Consider the following 14,388-nt stretch of genomic DNA (forward strand, 5'->3'; position numbering starts at 1 on the left):
CACTATCCCGAAAAAAGGTTATCTCTGTGCATTATTTTACTTATGTAACTTTATTTATTTATTCTAATAAAATACAGAGCAAAGATAGAATATACATACATCTGAGATTTGCTTACCACAAATCACGGTTTAAACTTTAACTATATACAAAATCGAAATAATTTAAAACTCGAAACGTAACCGCATAAGCGAACTACATAAAATATCTTATCTGATTTAATTTTAACATGCAGGCATTATATTCTGATAGAATACTAGTGAAATTTGGTACAAATTTATAAAACACACTATTAGCACACCAACTGATAAAAACTCCGTATTCTGGAGTTAATTAATATTGATTTTTTTAGTTTGCTAAGGCACTAAGGCATTTAGTTAAAACATTGTTGTTAGCGCTTAGTCGTTGAAAATGTAGCCTCTAGTTTATGGATCTGTCTGCTTTATAGCCGTACCAAGCACCAACACTATGGGGTTTTATTATTTCTACAAACTACAAAGCACTTAAATTTATGCTACAATTATATAACTGGATACAAATTTGTATTCTTTGTTGAATGTGTTAGCGTTGTGTTATTTTTTTATTGTTTTAGGAATTATATTTATCATCGCTAGTCAATACATTGTAAGCACATCCCAGCGCCCATGAAATTTCGTGGCCATCGATTTTTTTGTAAAGCTGTAAGAATCAATTAGTTTTATTTCTAAAATACCACGTTTTTAATATATACGCGAATAATAGTTACCTTTATCTTTTTACCGTCACCCAATCCAAATCCTTCGTGCAGCAGCACCGAAATATACGTTAGATCGAAGCACATGAAGGGTTGTTCATCATTCGCAATGCTACACACCTCCTCCGCTTTTTTGCGAAACGCCGACACAGTGATTTCACCGCCCCGGAAGGGATCAATAAGCCCAGATTCGATAGCGCGTTCGAAGTAATAACTGAAAGCAGCGACTGTGTGCTGTTTCAGCGTAAATGGCTTTGGTTTCACCAGTGGCAAAACTTGAGTTTTAACTGCTTCCAAGCACTGTTCAAAGTCTACAACAGGCTCCTCTGCTGTAGATTTCGTATTTGGCTTGCCGCTTTAAATTAAAAACACAAACGAATTTTAATTTACTTGACAAAATTTAATTTTAAATTACATTTGTAATTTAGCCAACTTACCTAATTTTATATTCTACATTTGAGTATGTCCACGTTCTATTATTGATTATTGGGTTGACACATACTGATTCCACATTATTCACATCCTTATTGTATCCTTTTGTAAACACAGAGTGACGTGCTGCCATTAAACCCAGCCCTAAGTAGCTGTGTGTGAAAACATCGATTTTTCGGTTCAACGTGTTGACCTCGTGCATATATTTTTCGTACAGCGGCAGCTGATCTGGATCGGTAGGTGCAAAAGTGACTTGTGTGCTGCCACCTCCTAAGTCTAGAGCGGCAGCTTGATTGGTTTTAGACAGACGACCAAGCAAAAAGTTCACTGTAAACCATGAGAAAATGCCTTCATCAGTGCCGTCCATAATTTCAACTGCGTCTGGCTCAATGCTAAACTCTGACTTTGCGAATACTTCACGCACCGCATTTAAAAGGTTTTCAGCTTTGTTTTGTGGCAACAGACGCAGGCCAGCGGTAGCCTTCAGTACAAGCGGCGTCGATGCCCACTTCTCTTTGGGAATAAACGCTTTAGCGTCATCCAGTAGCAATTTGATGGAATGTGCACCTTTTGTTGGATTCTCAGCAAAAGAAGATAGACCAGGTTTTCGTTCTTTGAAAAGCTCCTCCGATAATACCAATTTGTTGTCTTCAAGAGTAGAATAAGAAGAAATTGCAATTAATTTTGGTGGTAGGGGCAAGGGAGAATTTAACCAGAGAGAACTCATACCCAATTACATACCAATAAAACTTCTATCGAACTTGTACGCTAGAACTCGGCTACCAGTCGAGCCAGCGTCGATGATGACCGCAAATTGATTCCGAGTGTAACCTAGTTTCGATGCCAAACGCACTAGAAAAGGGCTGGTGGAATCCATATAAACGCCTGGCGTGGGGAAATGTATGCATTTTGCCGGTTAAACATACATATTTCTATGTAATGTAATGAAATGAACACGTGTACATAGTGCATAATTGCACTTACCGAAAAATACCAGCAGTAATGTTGCCGATAAAACCAAACACAGAAACGAAAGCTTCAGACCTCTTGGCAATCCTTTTGATGCACTGCTTGGACTTGAAGACTTGCGCCGATTGGGCGCAGCGTCACCGCCCTGTTCATCGTTAGTGTTTAACTGAGAAAAATAAACATAAATAGCATTTTATGTAAAACACTTTAAACATACAATGTGAATATTTTTACAAAATTTATTGCAAACTTACTAATTGGTACTCAAATTTCATTGTACCACCAGCACGTCCTAACTTTTCACAAACATTTCTATTGGGATCATAGTATGCATATTTATTTAAAAATAAAAAATTAAGTGACTAGAAGTTCTATTGCCCTCTATTTGTTTTTGCTGAATCTCCATTTGTGACTAGAAATTTGTTGGTTTTGTGTCGTGGAAGAAGTGAAACGTAAAAAATACATAAATCTAAAGGTGCGGTTAAACGTGGCAATGCAAGCGCTTTTTCTACGCACTTTTCTGTCAAAATGCGAAATCGAAAGTGTACTTTCCCGCATTAACAGCCAGAAAGTCTACTTTACCGTGTAAACAGCTAGAAAGTCCTTTTTGCATTCATTCGGATTTTGGTCACGAGCGGGTGTGGTATGGTCGCGTCTGTTCGCTTATTGTTCGCAGTTATCCCACGTTTTGTGCTTGTGAAAATTTTTTAAGTGTTTTAAGACAAAGGCTTTTTGTGTGGGCCGCGCTAATCTATAAACTTTATTTCTATATTTAAATTAACTCGGTCGTCGCGAAAATATAATTAGTTTAACAAACTCAGGTGAGTGGTCCTGGCTAAATTTTAATTGTCACATTTTTCTTAGATTGAGGGAAAAAAGATTGCCTCAGGTTGCCGGCAAAAAAGAAAAAGAAGCTGTCGTTTAAGGCACACTCTAGTAAAATGGCGTCGCCGACACGAAAGTCGGTGGCGTCTTTTGTTAAAAATGCCACTAGTGGCACATCCAAAAAAGCTAAAATAATTGAAAGCGAGGATGTAACGAGCTGTCCAATGATGGTCTTGTAAAAATCTGCGAGGACTCCTTAGCAGGTAATAATGCAAATAATAATGATACGACAATGGACTGTGATTTGAGGTTAGGGTGAGTAGGCAGTGAAGGTTCAGTGGTATTAAATACAGTTAGTGCTAATATGCAAAAAGAGCGCGATAATAAGCAAGATGGTGGTGTTGTCTCCTACCCGCAGCATTTTCGCGGTGAAATTTTTGTGCTGGTTGACTCTTCGGCCAGTACAGTTATGAACAATGAAAAATTGACAACAGGTCTAGAGCTTTTCAGCCAAATCAAAGACTTGAGATTTAAGGATATGGATCTCATCCATGCGGTTGGCAGGTCACTCTACAAGGTGACATTTACAAGCACGTACTCTGCAAACACCTTTTTATTTGATACACGTATTGTGAAGCGTGGTTTAAGGGCGTTCGTTCCTCGGACAGCACTCGAGAGCTACGGGGTAATCAGGGGTGTACCTACGTGTTTTAGTGAGCAGGAGATTGCCAAGGAAGCAATTATTAATATTCCAATAGCATCCGTTAGGCGCTTTACGCGCAAAGATGAAGCTAATAGCACTTATGTCCCCACTACTACTTTAAAAATTGGGTTTGAAGGTAATGAAATCCCAAAGACCATTGTTTATAACTATACCAAACTGACGGTTGAATACTTCGTACCCTCCCTGAGGCAGTGCGACAACTGCGGAAGGCTAGGGCACACCAAACTCTCGTGTAAAAGTAAGGCAAGATGTTTGAAGTGCGGCAACCCAGAGTGTAAGGGTGCCGACTGTAGAGATAAATCATGCATATTGTGCGGTAAAACTGGGCATACTGCCAAAGACAAGAATATCTGCCCCCAATGGGAGAAAGAACAAATGATAAATCGTATTAAAACAGTTAAAAAAAATGTCCCGCAAAGAGGTCTTGGACCAATATTACCCCAAGACGAGTAATCGCTTTGACTTATTAGATTCGGATGAGACCAGCTGTCCACATCTTATCAGTAACCCAAGCGAGGTGGTTGACAAGGACATGCATATAAACAAAAATTTTACTAAGAAATCATATAGCTATGTGACCAAAAAACACACACCCAAAGAAACCAAACCCCTTAGCAGAGCACCCCGTAGACCCCCTGCGCTGATAAATCCGGTGTACAATTGCCCGGAATAACAAAAGGGCAAGTTACAGAAATTGCGCGGCTAATGGCCGAAATGACCAAAATTACCCAAAAACTGTCTATCGAAAATAGAGACACGCAAACCTTTAATGACATCCAATCAGTAAAAAACCAATTTGAACGTATTTTAAATCAAAGGGATGGGAAGAAATCTCAAACGCCTTCACTAGCAATGATCATATAATTGCCAATAATTAAAAGCAAACCTTGACACTATTGAGTATTACCTAAACAAATACAATTTTGACTTAGCTTACTTTTTTGTCTAACACCACCCATCATAGAAAAATTCTAAACTATAGTCTAATCAAAAAATGTCGTAGCGATGGGTATGGTGGTGTAGCCATAGCCATCAAGCATGACGTTAAATTTAAAAAACTCGCCTATAACTCCGAGTATGATGTTTTGATGATCCAAACCAAAAACCTTGACCCGAACATTACAATTTGCAGCCTATATTTTCCATCCAGAATCAATATAAATGATTTCAATAATGAAATAACCAGGACTTTAAATTTTTTAGAGGCACATAGAAATATCTTCTTAGTAGGTGACTTTAATGCCAGAGCAACCCAATGGGGCGATAGAGTTGACTCAAGTAGAGGCAGGCACCTCATCAGACACATTCAGCAGTCATCTTTTCGATGCTTAAATGGTGGGGACTATACGTTTAAAATGGATATTCGGTCGGAAAATGGCTCAGTGCTTGATCTGGCCTTCAGCAATTGCGGCTTGTCATGCGACTGGAGTGTTGATTCCACCAGGATTGGGGGTAGTCATCACTTTCCCATCTCCATTGAGATCAAGGAATTTAGCAACAATGTTACTAAGTTTATAGCCAAGAAAAAGTTATGTGAATCCCTTAAAGAATTGGTATATGAATCCAACATACTTGACTTTGAAAGCAAAGTACAAGAAGAGATCAAAAGAGCCACGTACGTGACAAGTGGAAATCGAACCCCAAACCCTGATGGAATAAAGAAGTTGACTAAGCGTATAGATTCTTCCGGATTGCGTTCCAAAAGGCCAAACAATGGCCCAGCCCCAATAACTTCGAAAATCTGCTTGAACAACGGAAGTCCGGGAAAAAAGTTGTTAAAGATGCCAAAAAGAAGAATTTCAACAATAAAATTGACAAAATAAACTCCAGTTTAGGGAAAAATGCGTGGAAGTTTGTCAACACGGTACTAGGATGCTCAACAATTACAAGGAGAGGAGTTTTAACGTCATGTTCACCGACGCATCGCTCTCTGACAGCAGGACTGGGTGTGGCATATATAATTACAACTATGACACTGAAACTGCATTCCTCCTTCCCTTTAAGTCGTCCACAGCCTTTGGGGAACTCTTGGCCATTGAAGAGCCAATTAATATCGCCTCCAATAGTAACTACCGCAAATTAGTAATATTTACAGACAGCCTTGTGTCGTGCCAAACCCTTAAAAACCCTAACTCACTCAACAGCATCGCTAGTAGAATCCTACGAAAAATCCACGCAGCTACTTTCGACAGTATCCATATTGTATGGATACCCAGTCACAAAGGTATTCCGGGGAATGAAAGGGTTGACAGTATTGCGAAAAAGGCAATTGACAGTAGCAGTTGTAAAAACTACTTATGCACAGCCGACGAAGCTATCAAGCAGATAAAAGAAACATTGTATAACGAATGGTATGCCGGTTTCTTGGCATATGCAAATGACCATCCTAACTTATATGCTACTATCTTCCCCACGAGAAGAGATACCGCATGGTTCAAAAAACTTTCACTGTCGCCTACCAATATTAAAACCTTGAATCGGATACTAACATGCCATACCTATGACAAGAACTACCTGTTCAAAATTCAGGCCTATCGGTCAAATCGCTGCTCGTGTGGTCAAGCTGATGGATACGTCCATCAGACTTTCCTCTGCAAGCGGCACTAGAATGTTAGATCCGGATACGATATTTTCCAAACACATAACAACTTTGAGGCAATTTTTCGTGACAAAAATCTGGCCAGGATAACTCAACTGGCTAACTTTTTACAAAAAGCCAAGATCGTCTTTTAACTTTTATGTTTACTGTATCTTTTGTTTAAAACCCACATATGTATATGTATAGTACTGGTGTTGTAACTAGTACATTCGTTTCATGTATTTATTATTTATACCGTCTCCACCTCGCTCAAACCTTTTCAAACTAATCCGCCACATACAAGGCTAACATAAGCCGCACCTAAACTACAAGCGTTTCAAGCAACTTCGGCACGCCCAGTGCAATCGTTTCAACAAGCCGTCTAACGTGTCCCAACCTTCACCTTCCTTCAACTCGTAATACGTACTGAAGTCCTACTACACCAGTCAGAAGATAATATACACGGAGGAACAACCTGGAGTATGCGGTCCTAACTCTTAGGAACTGGCCACTAATCCAAAACACAGAAAAAAGTCCTTTTTGCAGATTTGCATAAATAACTTTCGGAAATAAAAATTGCAAGGTGTAACTGCAACTGAAATTACGCAAATCGTTTTCGAGAAATAATTTCAACTTGCTCGTGCTGCTCTAGCAATTTTCATTTTTACTTCAAGTGCTATCAATCTAATCAAGTGTTGCCTTGTAACCCCTTTTTTTTGCGAATTTGAATAAAATTATAAAAATGTTGAATAAAATATGAAAAATATTTGTGATTAATTTATTCTATCAGTAGAATTTGGAGTATTTAATTATTGTATCTTTAGTAAATTTTTCAGGTCATTAATTTTGTCATAAGCACAAAAATGTCTGGTAACATAATTGAAAGTGGACTTGTCGGCATTCCCCGTGTAAACAGACATAAAGTAGTATCGGAAAGTTCGATTCTCAGAAATAAGAACAGCTTTGGAAAGCCACTTTACATGCAAAGTGTAACTGCTCCTACAATCTCTTTGGGCCTGAGTACACTAGCCTGCTCAGTCGGACTGAGCCGTCCACCACTCGAACGCACACTGGACCGGGCAGTCGGTCGAAAACAGGTTTCAGTTTTGTATACATGAACAACGCATGATTGTGTTAGTGCATGTGGCGCATGCAAACAAAACGAAATAGAAAGCATGTTGTCTATGTGTGCGTGTCAGTCCACCGTCAATGCGCGATTTTCGCGGACTGAAATGAGCGAGGTAAACTCGAACTCTCTTCCCCCTCTTATCCACACAAAACCGGTTTTAGGCGGACTGAGCAGTCCAGTGTGCGGAGGCCCTTTTGGAAATTCTTGAGTTTGACAGACTTTTGAAAAGAAGTTGCAATTGCCACGTCTAACAGCTACTTAACTGTGTGTTCACATAGAGCTTGAAAGCAGTGTTGCCACACATCCGCTTTTCCTACAAAAGCTGGTAGGTTTTTTTCCAATCGGTAGGTTGGTAGGCTTGATTGGATTTTGATAAGTTCCGTAACAATGAGTAATAGTTATTTGCGAAAAATAGAAAATATGTATCCCCAAACATTTTATTTCACCGCTGCGTTCGTATAACGGCGACCGCAAACATGTAAATATACCTGAATCCTAAGTACAGACGTATGTATATCCTCATTATTGTCAATATACAATATAAACATCCATATACATATCGTCGTTTAAAGTACAAAACCGCGTATTGCCAAGTAAAAGAGATTTATGTAAGTACTTTTGCATATCTTAGTATCTGCTTTTAAGAGCTTAGAGTTCGTATGTGAACATGGATCTGTTGTTCCAAGTCTTTGTAGGTATTGGGTCGCTTACGCTCATCAGAAAAACTTCAAGTTTATCAGTTGCAATAAAATTCATTATCTATGTACATTTATACTTACGCTGTTTTCTTATCAGACTAAGTACTTTATATCAAATGTGATTGTGAGTATGGCAATAGAAACGGTAAATGTCTACAAGAAGGGCAGCAAGTTATGAAATTTTTATGACAAGGCATGTTTCAGCTTTCTGCTGCGATAATTATGACTTGCGTTTTTTTACTAATATTCTTAAAGGAGAGTTTATCGCAAACATGTATATGTATGTATTACTGTCTACGTATGCATTTAAATAAATAGGTAGTAGATATATGGGGTCTTCGCACCCATTTCAGTAGTTTAGGTAAACTGCTTGTTATGATTAGGTAATTTTGTCAACTGTGAACGTCTTTTTCAGCTAAAGCTTCCTTTCCATGAGGCGATTTTTTGACAGGCGATAATCGCCTGCAAAAGTTGACTTGCTGTCTACTACTCAATCAAAATACGTTTCTTTAATTTTCTTTTCTTTAACAACCTTTTTCTTTTATTCTTATTTAAATTTGGCCAGCGAATTAACATTAAATCCGAACTGGCGTATTAAAGATGATAAAATATGACTTCCGTTTTGAAAAACATATCTAAAAAACGAGTGCAGACACCGATGGGAATGAGTGGAATGTGAGTTTTCAAGTAGTTTTCAGCGAAAATTGGGTTTCGTTTGACAGATTTTACATAGACGGAAACACAAGTTTTAGGTGAAAACTCAGTTTTGGCAACGAAAACATGTTCTCGTTGTCGGTCATAACATGGTATTTTAGCCTGGTAATTTATATTTATTAACAGCTCATTCGTAGCTTTTTTCCTATAAAAAGTATATTGGAACAGAAAATTTAATGAATTTTACTTATTCATACGCATTAGGCTTTTCGACAGCGGACGGATTTAAAATTTATTATTTATTAAAGAAAAATTATCAAGCTTTAGGGGAAAAACTACTGAGTAACAAGTAACGAAGTATCGAGCTATGTGTGAAATCGACATTGTTGTTGTTGTTGTTGTTGTAGCGCCTATTGTCTATGTGTTTGCTTCGGTCAGTTTATGTAGTAATTTATGGTAATTTGCAGGCATGTTTACGTGAAGTTCGTTCAGAATTAGATAAATGATTTTTTCATTTAATACAAACGAAAAACCACTGATGCCCTTAATTAATTTCTTTTTTTTTGTTTTGCGCACTCCAACAATACCCACTGCAATGAATGCATGCAACAACATTGGTGTCATTAAACTTGGCATCAAATGTGGAAAGTTATATATAGAAAAACATTTTAATCAGACACCAATTTACAATTTCTTGTTGCAATAGGGAAGCATAATTATTTAACAGCTCGCAACGATAGAGATGCGAAAAATGTGTACGATCGTTAAGAACATAAGACGTACTAGATACATATATATGGGTCATTCCATACAATATTTACACCTCAATGTTTTTTTTGGGTGAAGTATATTTTTTTTACATTCTTTATCGAAAAAAAAAGTCCCAACATTTTGAACGCACGGAGAATTATCTTCTTCAATTGTTTGCAGTTAATAAACTATTTGTCGGAGAAAATCAGTTAAGGTATCAAAATGTGCGTAATTACATTACATTGTGTGTGAGACAGATTAAAATAAAAAAATGTTTGCATTAAAAAATCGCAATTTTTTTGTTTTTTATTTTTTTATTAACTTCATCATGTTTGATTTTAATTTTTTCAATCTGAGTAGTTGTCAAACTTTATCGAGTGCGCTGTAAAAATTTTAGAATGGAAACACCAAAACTGTAGAAATTACGAGTTTTTTCATACCTACTTTAGTATAAACTTTATCCTACAAATAGTTTATTAATTGCAAACAATTAAAAAAAGATACTTCTCCGTGAGTTAAAAATTTCGGAAACTAATTTTCGAGATTTTCGAATATCATGATGAAATAAAAAAAATAGGTGTCTTCTTTTTTTCGATAAAAAAATATATTTCACCCCAAAAAAATATTGAGGTGTAAATATCGCATGGAATGACCCATATGTATGTTGACGTCAAATAACCTACACAACCATTGGCCCGTAGTCATAGTCAAAATAAAGTCGACTTTAAAGTTAGTTGCAGCTTTTTGACATAATTTTCAATGGGATATCTGTCAAAAAAGCTGCAACTAACTTTAAAGTCGACTTTATTTTGACTATGACTACGGGCCATTAAATTTAGAATTTACTAAGGAAAATATATTGTGGTCATTTGATCACATACACTATTGCAGAAGCTTGAAGTTAGTTTTAGTCTGAAACTTAAAAAAAAAACAACAAAAAGTCCAAGCAGTAAAAGTCTCAGCTGCTATTTCACACATATAAATGTACAGTTGTCCACAAAATAATAGGAGTGCGATGTTTTGACCACTCTTGGCTGTGTTACTGTTGTCTATTTAATATTTGTTATTTTTTTTTTTAGTCTAGTTGTTTATACAGCAAACACCATATAATTTCACATCTCAATCTTGGTAGAAAAATTCTGCAAAGTTTCACAAAAATTTTAAAATTTTCAATCTGAATCTTTAGAAAAAATTTTAATCAGCTAGGCTATTATAGAAAATTAAATGTATTAAATAAAAAAAGAAAAATAGTCAAGACTGGTCCAACCATCGCATTCCTATTATTTCCTGGACAATTGTATGTATCTTCTAATTAGATTTTAGACTTCAGTGCGAATAGGACCCACGTCACTTCATATACAAAGTCAGCGCGCTAACCGTCTCCAAACATACGTGATGAATAATTGAAACTCATCATTATGTACTAAATACCGTTATGAGATCTTTAGATTATTGGTGAAAGTGCAAAAACTTCAATTTTTGTACTGCGACCTGAAGTGAGCCGGTAAAACCTGCTTATTGTATAGTTTACCTGTCATTCGAAGGTGTGTACAGTTAGGCTAAAATTCTATTCTAGCTAGCTGCATAGTCAGCTAGTTTTACTCACTTTGCGCTTTCGGACATCTTTCGGCGACGTCATTTTTATTTTGTTTGTATTCGTTTAACTAAACTCAGTTAAATTATATAAATTCCCTCTAATAGAACATCGCCAGGTACTTAATGATAACAAGGTGTGTACTGCGCTATTAAATCAAGCGAATCATTCAGTATTTACTAAATCAAACTGAACAAATAAATGCTAGTTTTTTATCCACTGTACTTGCTGATGTACTTGTTTTTTGTTTTTGTTCCAGTAGGTTGTTCGCTTCCAATTAGATTCGCACTTGTTGGCGACACTCAAATGTTATCAAAGTCACCGTTCCAAAGATTACACCGTGTTCTCTAAAACAACTCCAATAAGAACTAAATTCACACGAGCTACAAAAATTTGCTAGTGCTCGAAATGGCACATAGCACATTAGTGTACATATTAACAAATAAACACACACATTTATAGCCCGAACACAATGAAAACGACGAGCTACGGACCACAGCTGTCACAATTATTTTTCCAGGTATTCTTATGTAGATAATTTTTTTGACGACGACAGGGCTACGCGACGACTGTGGTTATGGCAAGATTAGATCTATTTATATGATCCAATTACACAAGATCTGACAAGATGAGTCAAAAGAAAAAAGTTATTTCCTGGCTGGCGTTTGTAATTTCCGCACCATAAACGAAATATTTGAATAAATTTTTTTTTTTTTGAAAATTGCTTAGAATTACTGAAATAAACCACCACTAAAGAAATAAATGTAAACAAGAAAACAGAAACATAAAACTTCAAAAATACGCACGTCACGATTTTTTCTCAAACTCAGTTGTAAATGGCTAATGGTCGACCGGTCAGATTTGTATCATTGGTTCATGATCTATTTCTATTTTTCCAGTGACAGATAAGGTTCTTCCTCCTGTTTTATGTCAAACTCATAAAAATTCATGATGTCGCTGCCGCTTTCGAAAAAATCATGTCGCCATCGACAAGGCTTTTAGATAATGAAGATAACAAATTGGAAGCTGTGTAGATCGTGGTTTTAAATGTGTTCAGCACTTTAGTGGGAAGGGTGGCTGGTTGCTGTAAACGATTTGTAAGTGAACCCCGTACGTGAACGCAAATGCAACACTGTAAAACAGTGTATTCCCAATCTTTAATTATGTTCATTAATATGAAAAAGGTATCACTTTATCGAATTAGCATTTTTAAGTCGAAACCTTATTTGTCGGAAAACCCATTCCTAGACCATGCTGTGGAGTTGCTGGCCTGAAAAGCCTGAACGACTTCGAAAGCTGTAACGCCTGAAAAACCTTCAGCTTAAACGCTTCAACCAAGCAGAGTGCTTTCTTTTTTTATAGATTCGAAAATACGATTAAATTTATTTAATAAGAGACCTAGTTGAGGTTTACAACTTTTTTAGCAATTAAAATTGTTATAAGGTAAAGTATGTTTTCATATAAATATAATCTCAATCAAAGCTCGTTTTTCAAACACCCCGCTTATACAAACAAATCTCAGATTATTAGCCGTCGAATTTGTTGTGCTTTTTTTTTCTCACATCTAAAGAAAAGTTTATGTTTCTTCTCTGTATCACCGAGATCATTTTTTTTGCTATGTTAAGCAATTTAAATATATTTTAACTCAATAAATTTTAAAAATACCTTTACAAACCTCTTTTTCCATGATTCAATAACAGAAAGATTTTGTAATAAAAAAGTCTTCTCGCTCCTACATATTAAATCGGCTCCTTTATTTGTGCAGAATGTTGCTTACTCTACAGTTTCTAGTTATATTAGTAGTAAAACCAAAAAATCTTCATATTAAATATTCGATGGCATCACCATCGTTTGCATAATTTTCTGGAACAAGTATAGAATAGCGACCGTTTAGCTATAAAATATCCAAAAATGCCGATTGATAAAACTTTTTACGCTGATTTCAACGATACCAAATTTATTTGGCGGAGGTAAAAAATAAAGAAGGTATAATAGATTTGCTTGCTTTGTTTATTTATATTTTTTTAACATTAAATTGTTGAAACCCAAAAGTAGATCATGATAATATATGTGTAACGAGTTAAGGATAATAGCTTGTACTTTCTAACTAATATACATTTATTTACCATTAATTACGCATTTTTTCAAAAAGTGTTCATTCATGAAAAAATATCATATGTTCGTTTTGTAGTGGTTTTGGTTTAAAAATATAAAAAGCATATAAATTATGTAGATCAGCTGAAAGACAAATTAATTATCTTTATTATCATTAGTTTTTTAATCGCTTATGTAGTTCATAATATATTAATATTTAAAAAATCTGAAAATTTAACTTTAACCTTCTAGAACGTCTTCATTTTTTAGTTGCGTCAAAAATTTTGGAATGGTTCAAATAAACGCAAAAAGTTCTATTGAACTGCATTTTTCGTTTTTGCATAGCTGAACGGTCGGTATTCTAGAGTTGTTCCAGGTAATGACGAACAACTTAAATTAAAAATGCATATTCCACTAAAACACCAAATATATTGCAAATTCGCATATAATTAAAAATACACATTTTACTTCTGATTGTATACTTTGCGTACTTTTTGTAGTACCTTTCTAATACCGTTTTCGCAAAAGGCGATGACATTCCTCCCCTTTCTCCTACTTTCAAAATACAAATCTAGATAAAGGAGTGTCAAATTTTAGATGTCACAAATTACATAACCTTGTAAAATATTAAAAATTAAAAACTATTAAAAAATATCAAAATTATATGCATATCTGGCCGCCAAAAAAGAGCCCAAGGCGGTAATTAGTTATTTCCCATCAGGTCTAGTCGTACGCAGAGATAAATAGGCGCTAATATCATGAAGCAGACATTCGCACAAAACAAATTCAAACACGAAAACTGGATTTTGAATAAATTTTTTGGAATTTTTATTTGAAATCAAAAAACCGTCAAAGTTAACTCCAAATGTTCAATGTGGATGATTGTATTTTAGAAAAGCTTTCTTTCATTCAAAAAGTTAAATGGGGCCAATTTGAACATAATTTAATATTTAATTCTGTAGGGAGTAGGATTTTCAACATCGATTTTTACGATATCGATATTGTTCAGCCCAATATATCGCCACATAGATTTTACAAGCAACGAATTAAATCGACTCATGATATTGCTACTTTCTTAAATATCGAAAGTTCCTACGTGAATGCAACTCTTCAAGACGATAGTCAGCTGTTGAGCATAGTGAAATTTTTTAGTACTTCCCCATTTCTGTTGCTTTTAGTGCTAAGACTTTCTATCCTTCCTTTTTATTTT

General features: G+C 35.7%; 1 protein-coding gene across 4 annotated transcripts; it reads right to left on the reverse strand.

The window, feature by feature from the left end:
• Positions 1-31: 31 nt before the first annotated feature.
• On the reverse strand, positions 32-11,522 carry LOC118735922 (ectonucleoside triphosphate diphosphohydrolase 5). Of its 4 annotated transcripts, XM_036465954.1 has the most exons (7): positions 11,322-11,522; positions 11,097-11,232; positions 2,148-2,298; positions 1,905-2,048; positions 1,169-1,811; positions 744-1,086; positions 32-676 (listed from the first exon to the last, which is right to left on the reverse strand). In XM_036465954.1, the coding sequence occupies exons 2-7, from the start codon at positions 11,127-11,129 to the stop codon at positions 587-589; spliced, it is 1,404 nt and encodes a 467-aa protein (XP_036321847.1). In that variant the 5' UTR covers positions 11,130-11,232; positions 11,322-11,522; the 3' UTR covers positions 32-586. The 4 variants fall into 4 exon arrangements, with proteins under 4 accessions (XP_036321847.1, XP_036321845.1, XP_036321848.1 ...); XM_036465952.1 differs by having other exon boundaries at positions 11,097-11,522; XM_036465955.1 differs by lacking the exons at positions 11,097-11,232; positions 11,322-11,522 and adding an exon at positions 2,387-2,668.
• Between the last annotated feature and the right edge of the window lie 2,866 nt (positions 11,523-14,388).

This window comes from Rhagoletis pomonella, unplaced genomic scaffold (genome assembly GCF_013731165.1).
Source record: "Rhagoletis pomonella isolate Grant_MI unplaced genomic scaffold, Rhpom_1.0 Rhpom_scaffold_00003, whole genome shotgun sequence".
Taxonomy (NCBI): domain Eukaryota; kingdom Metazoa; phylum Arthropoda; class Insecta; order Diptera; family Tephritidae; genus Rhagoletis; species Rhagoletis pomonella.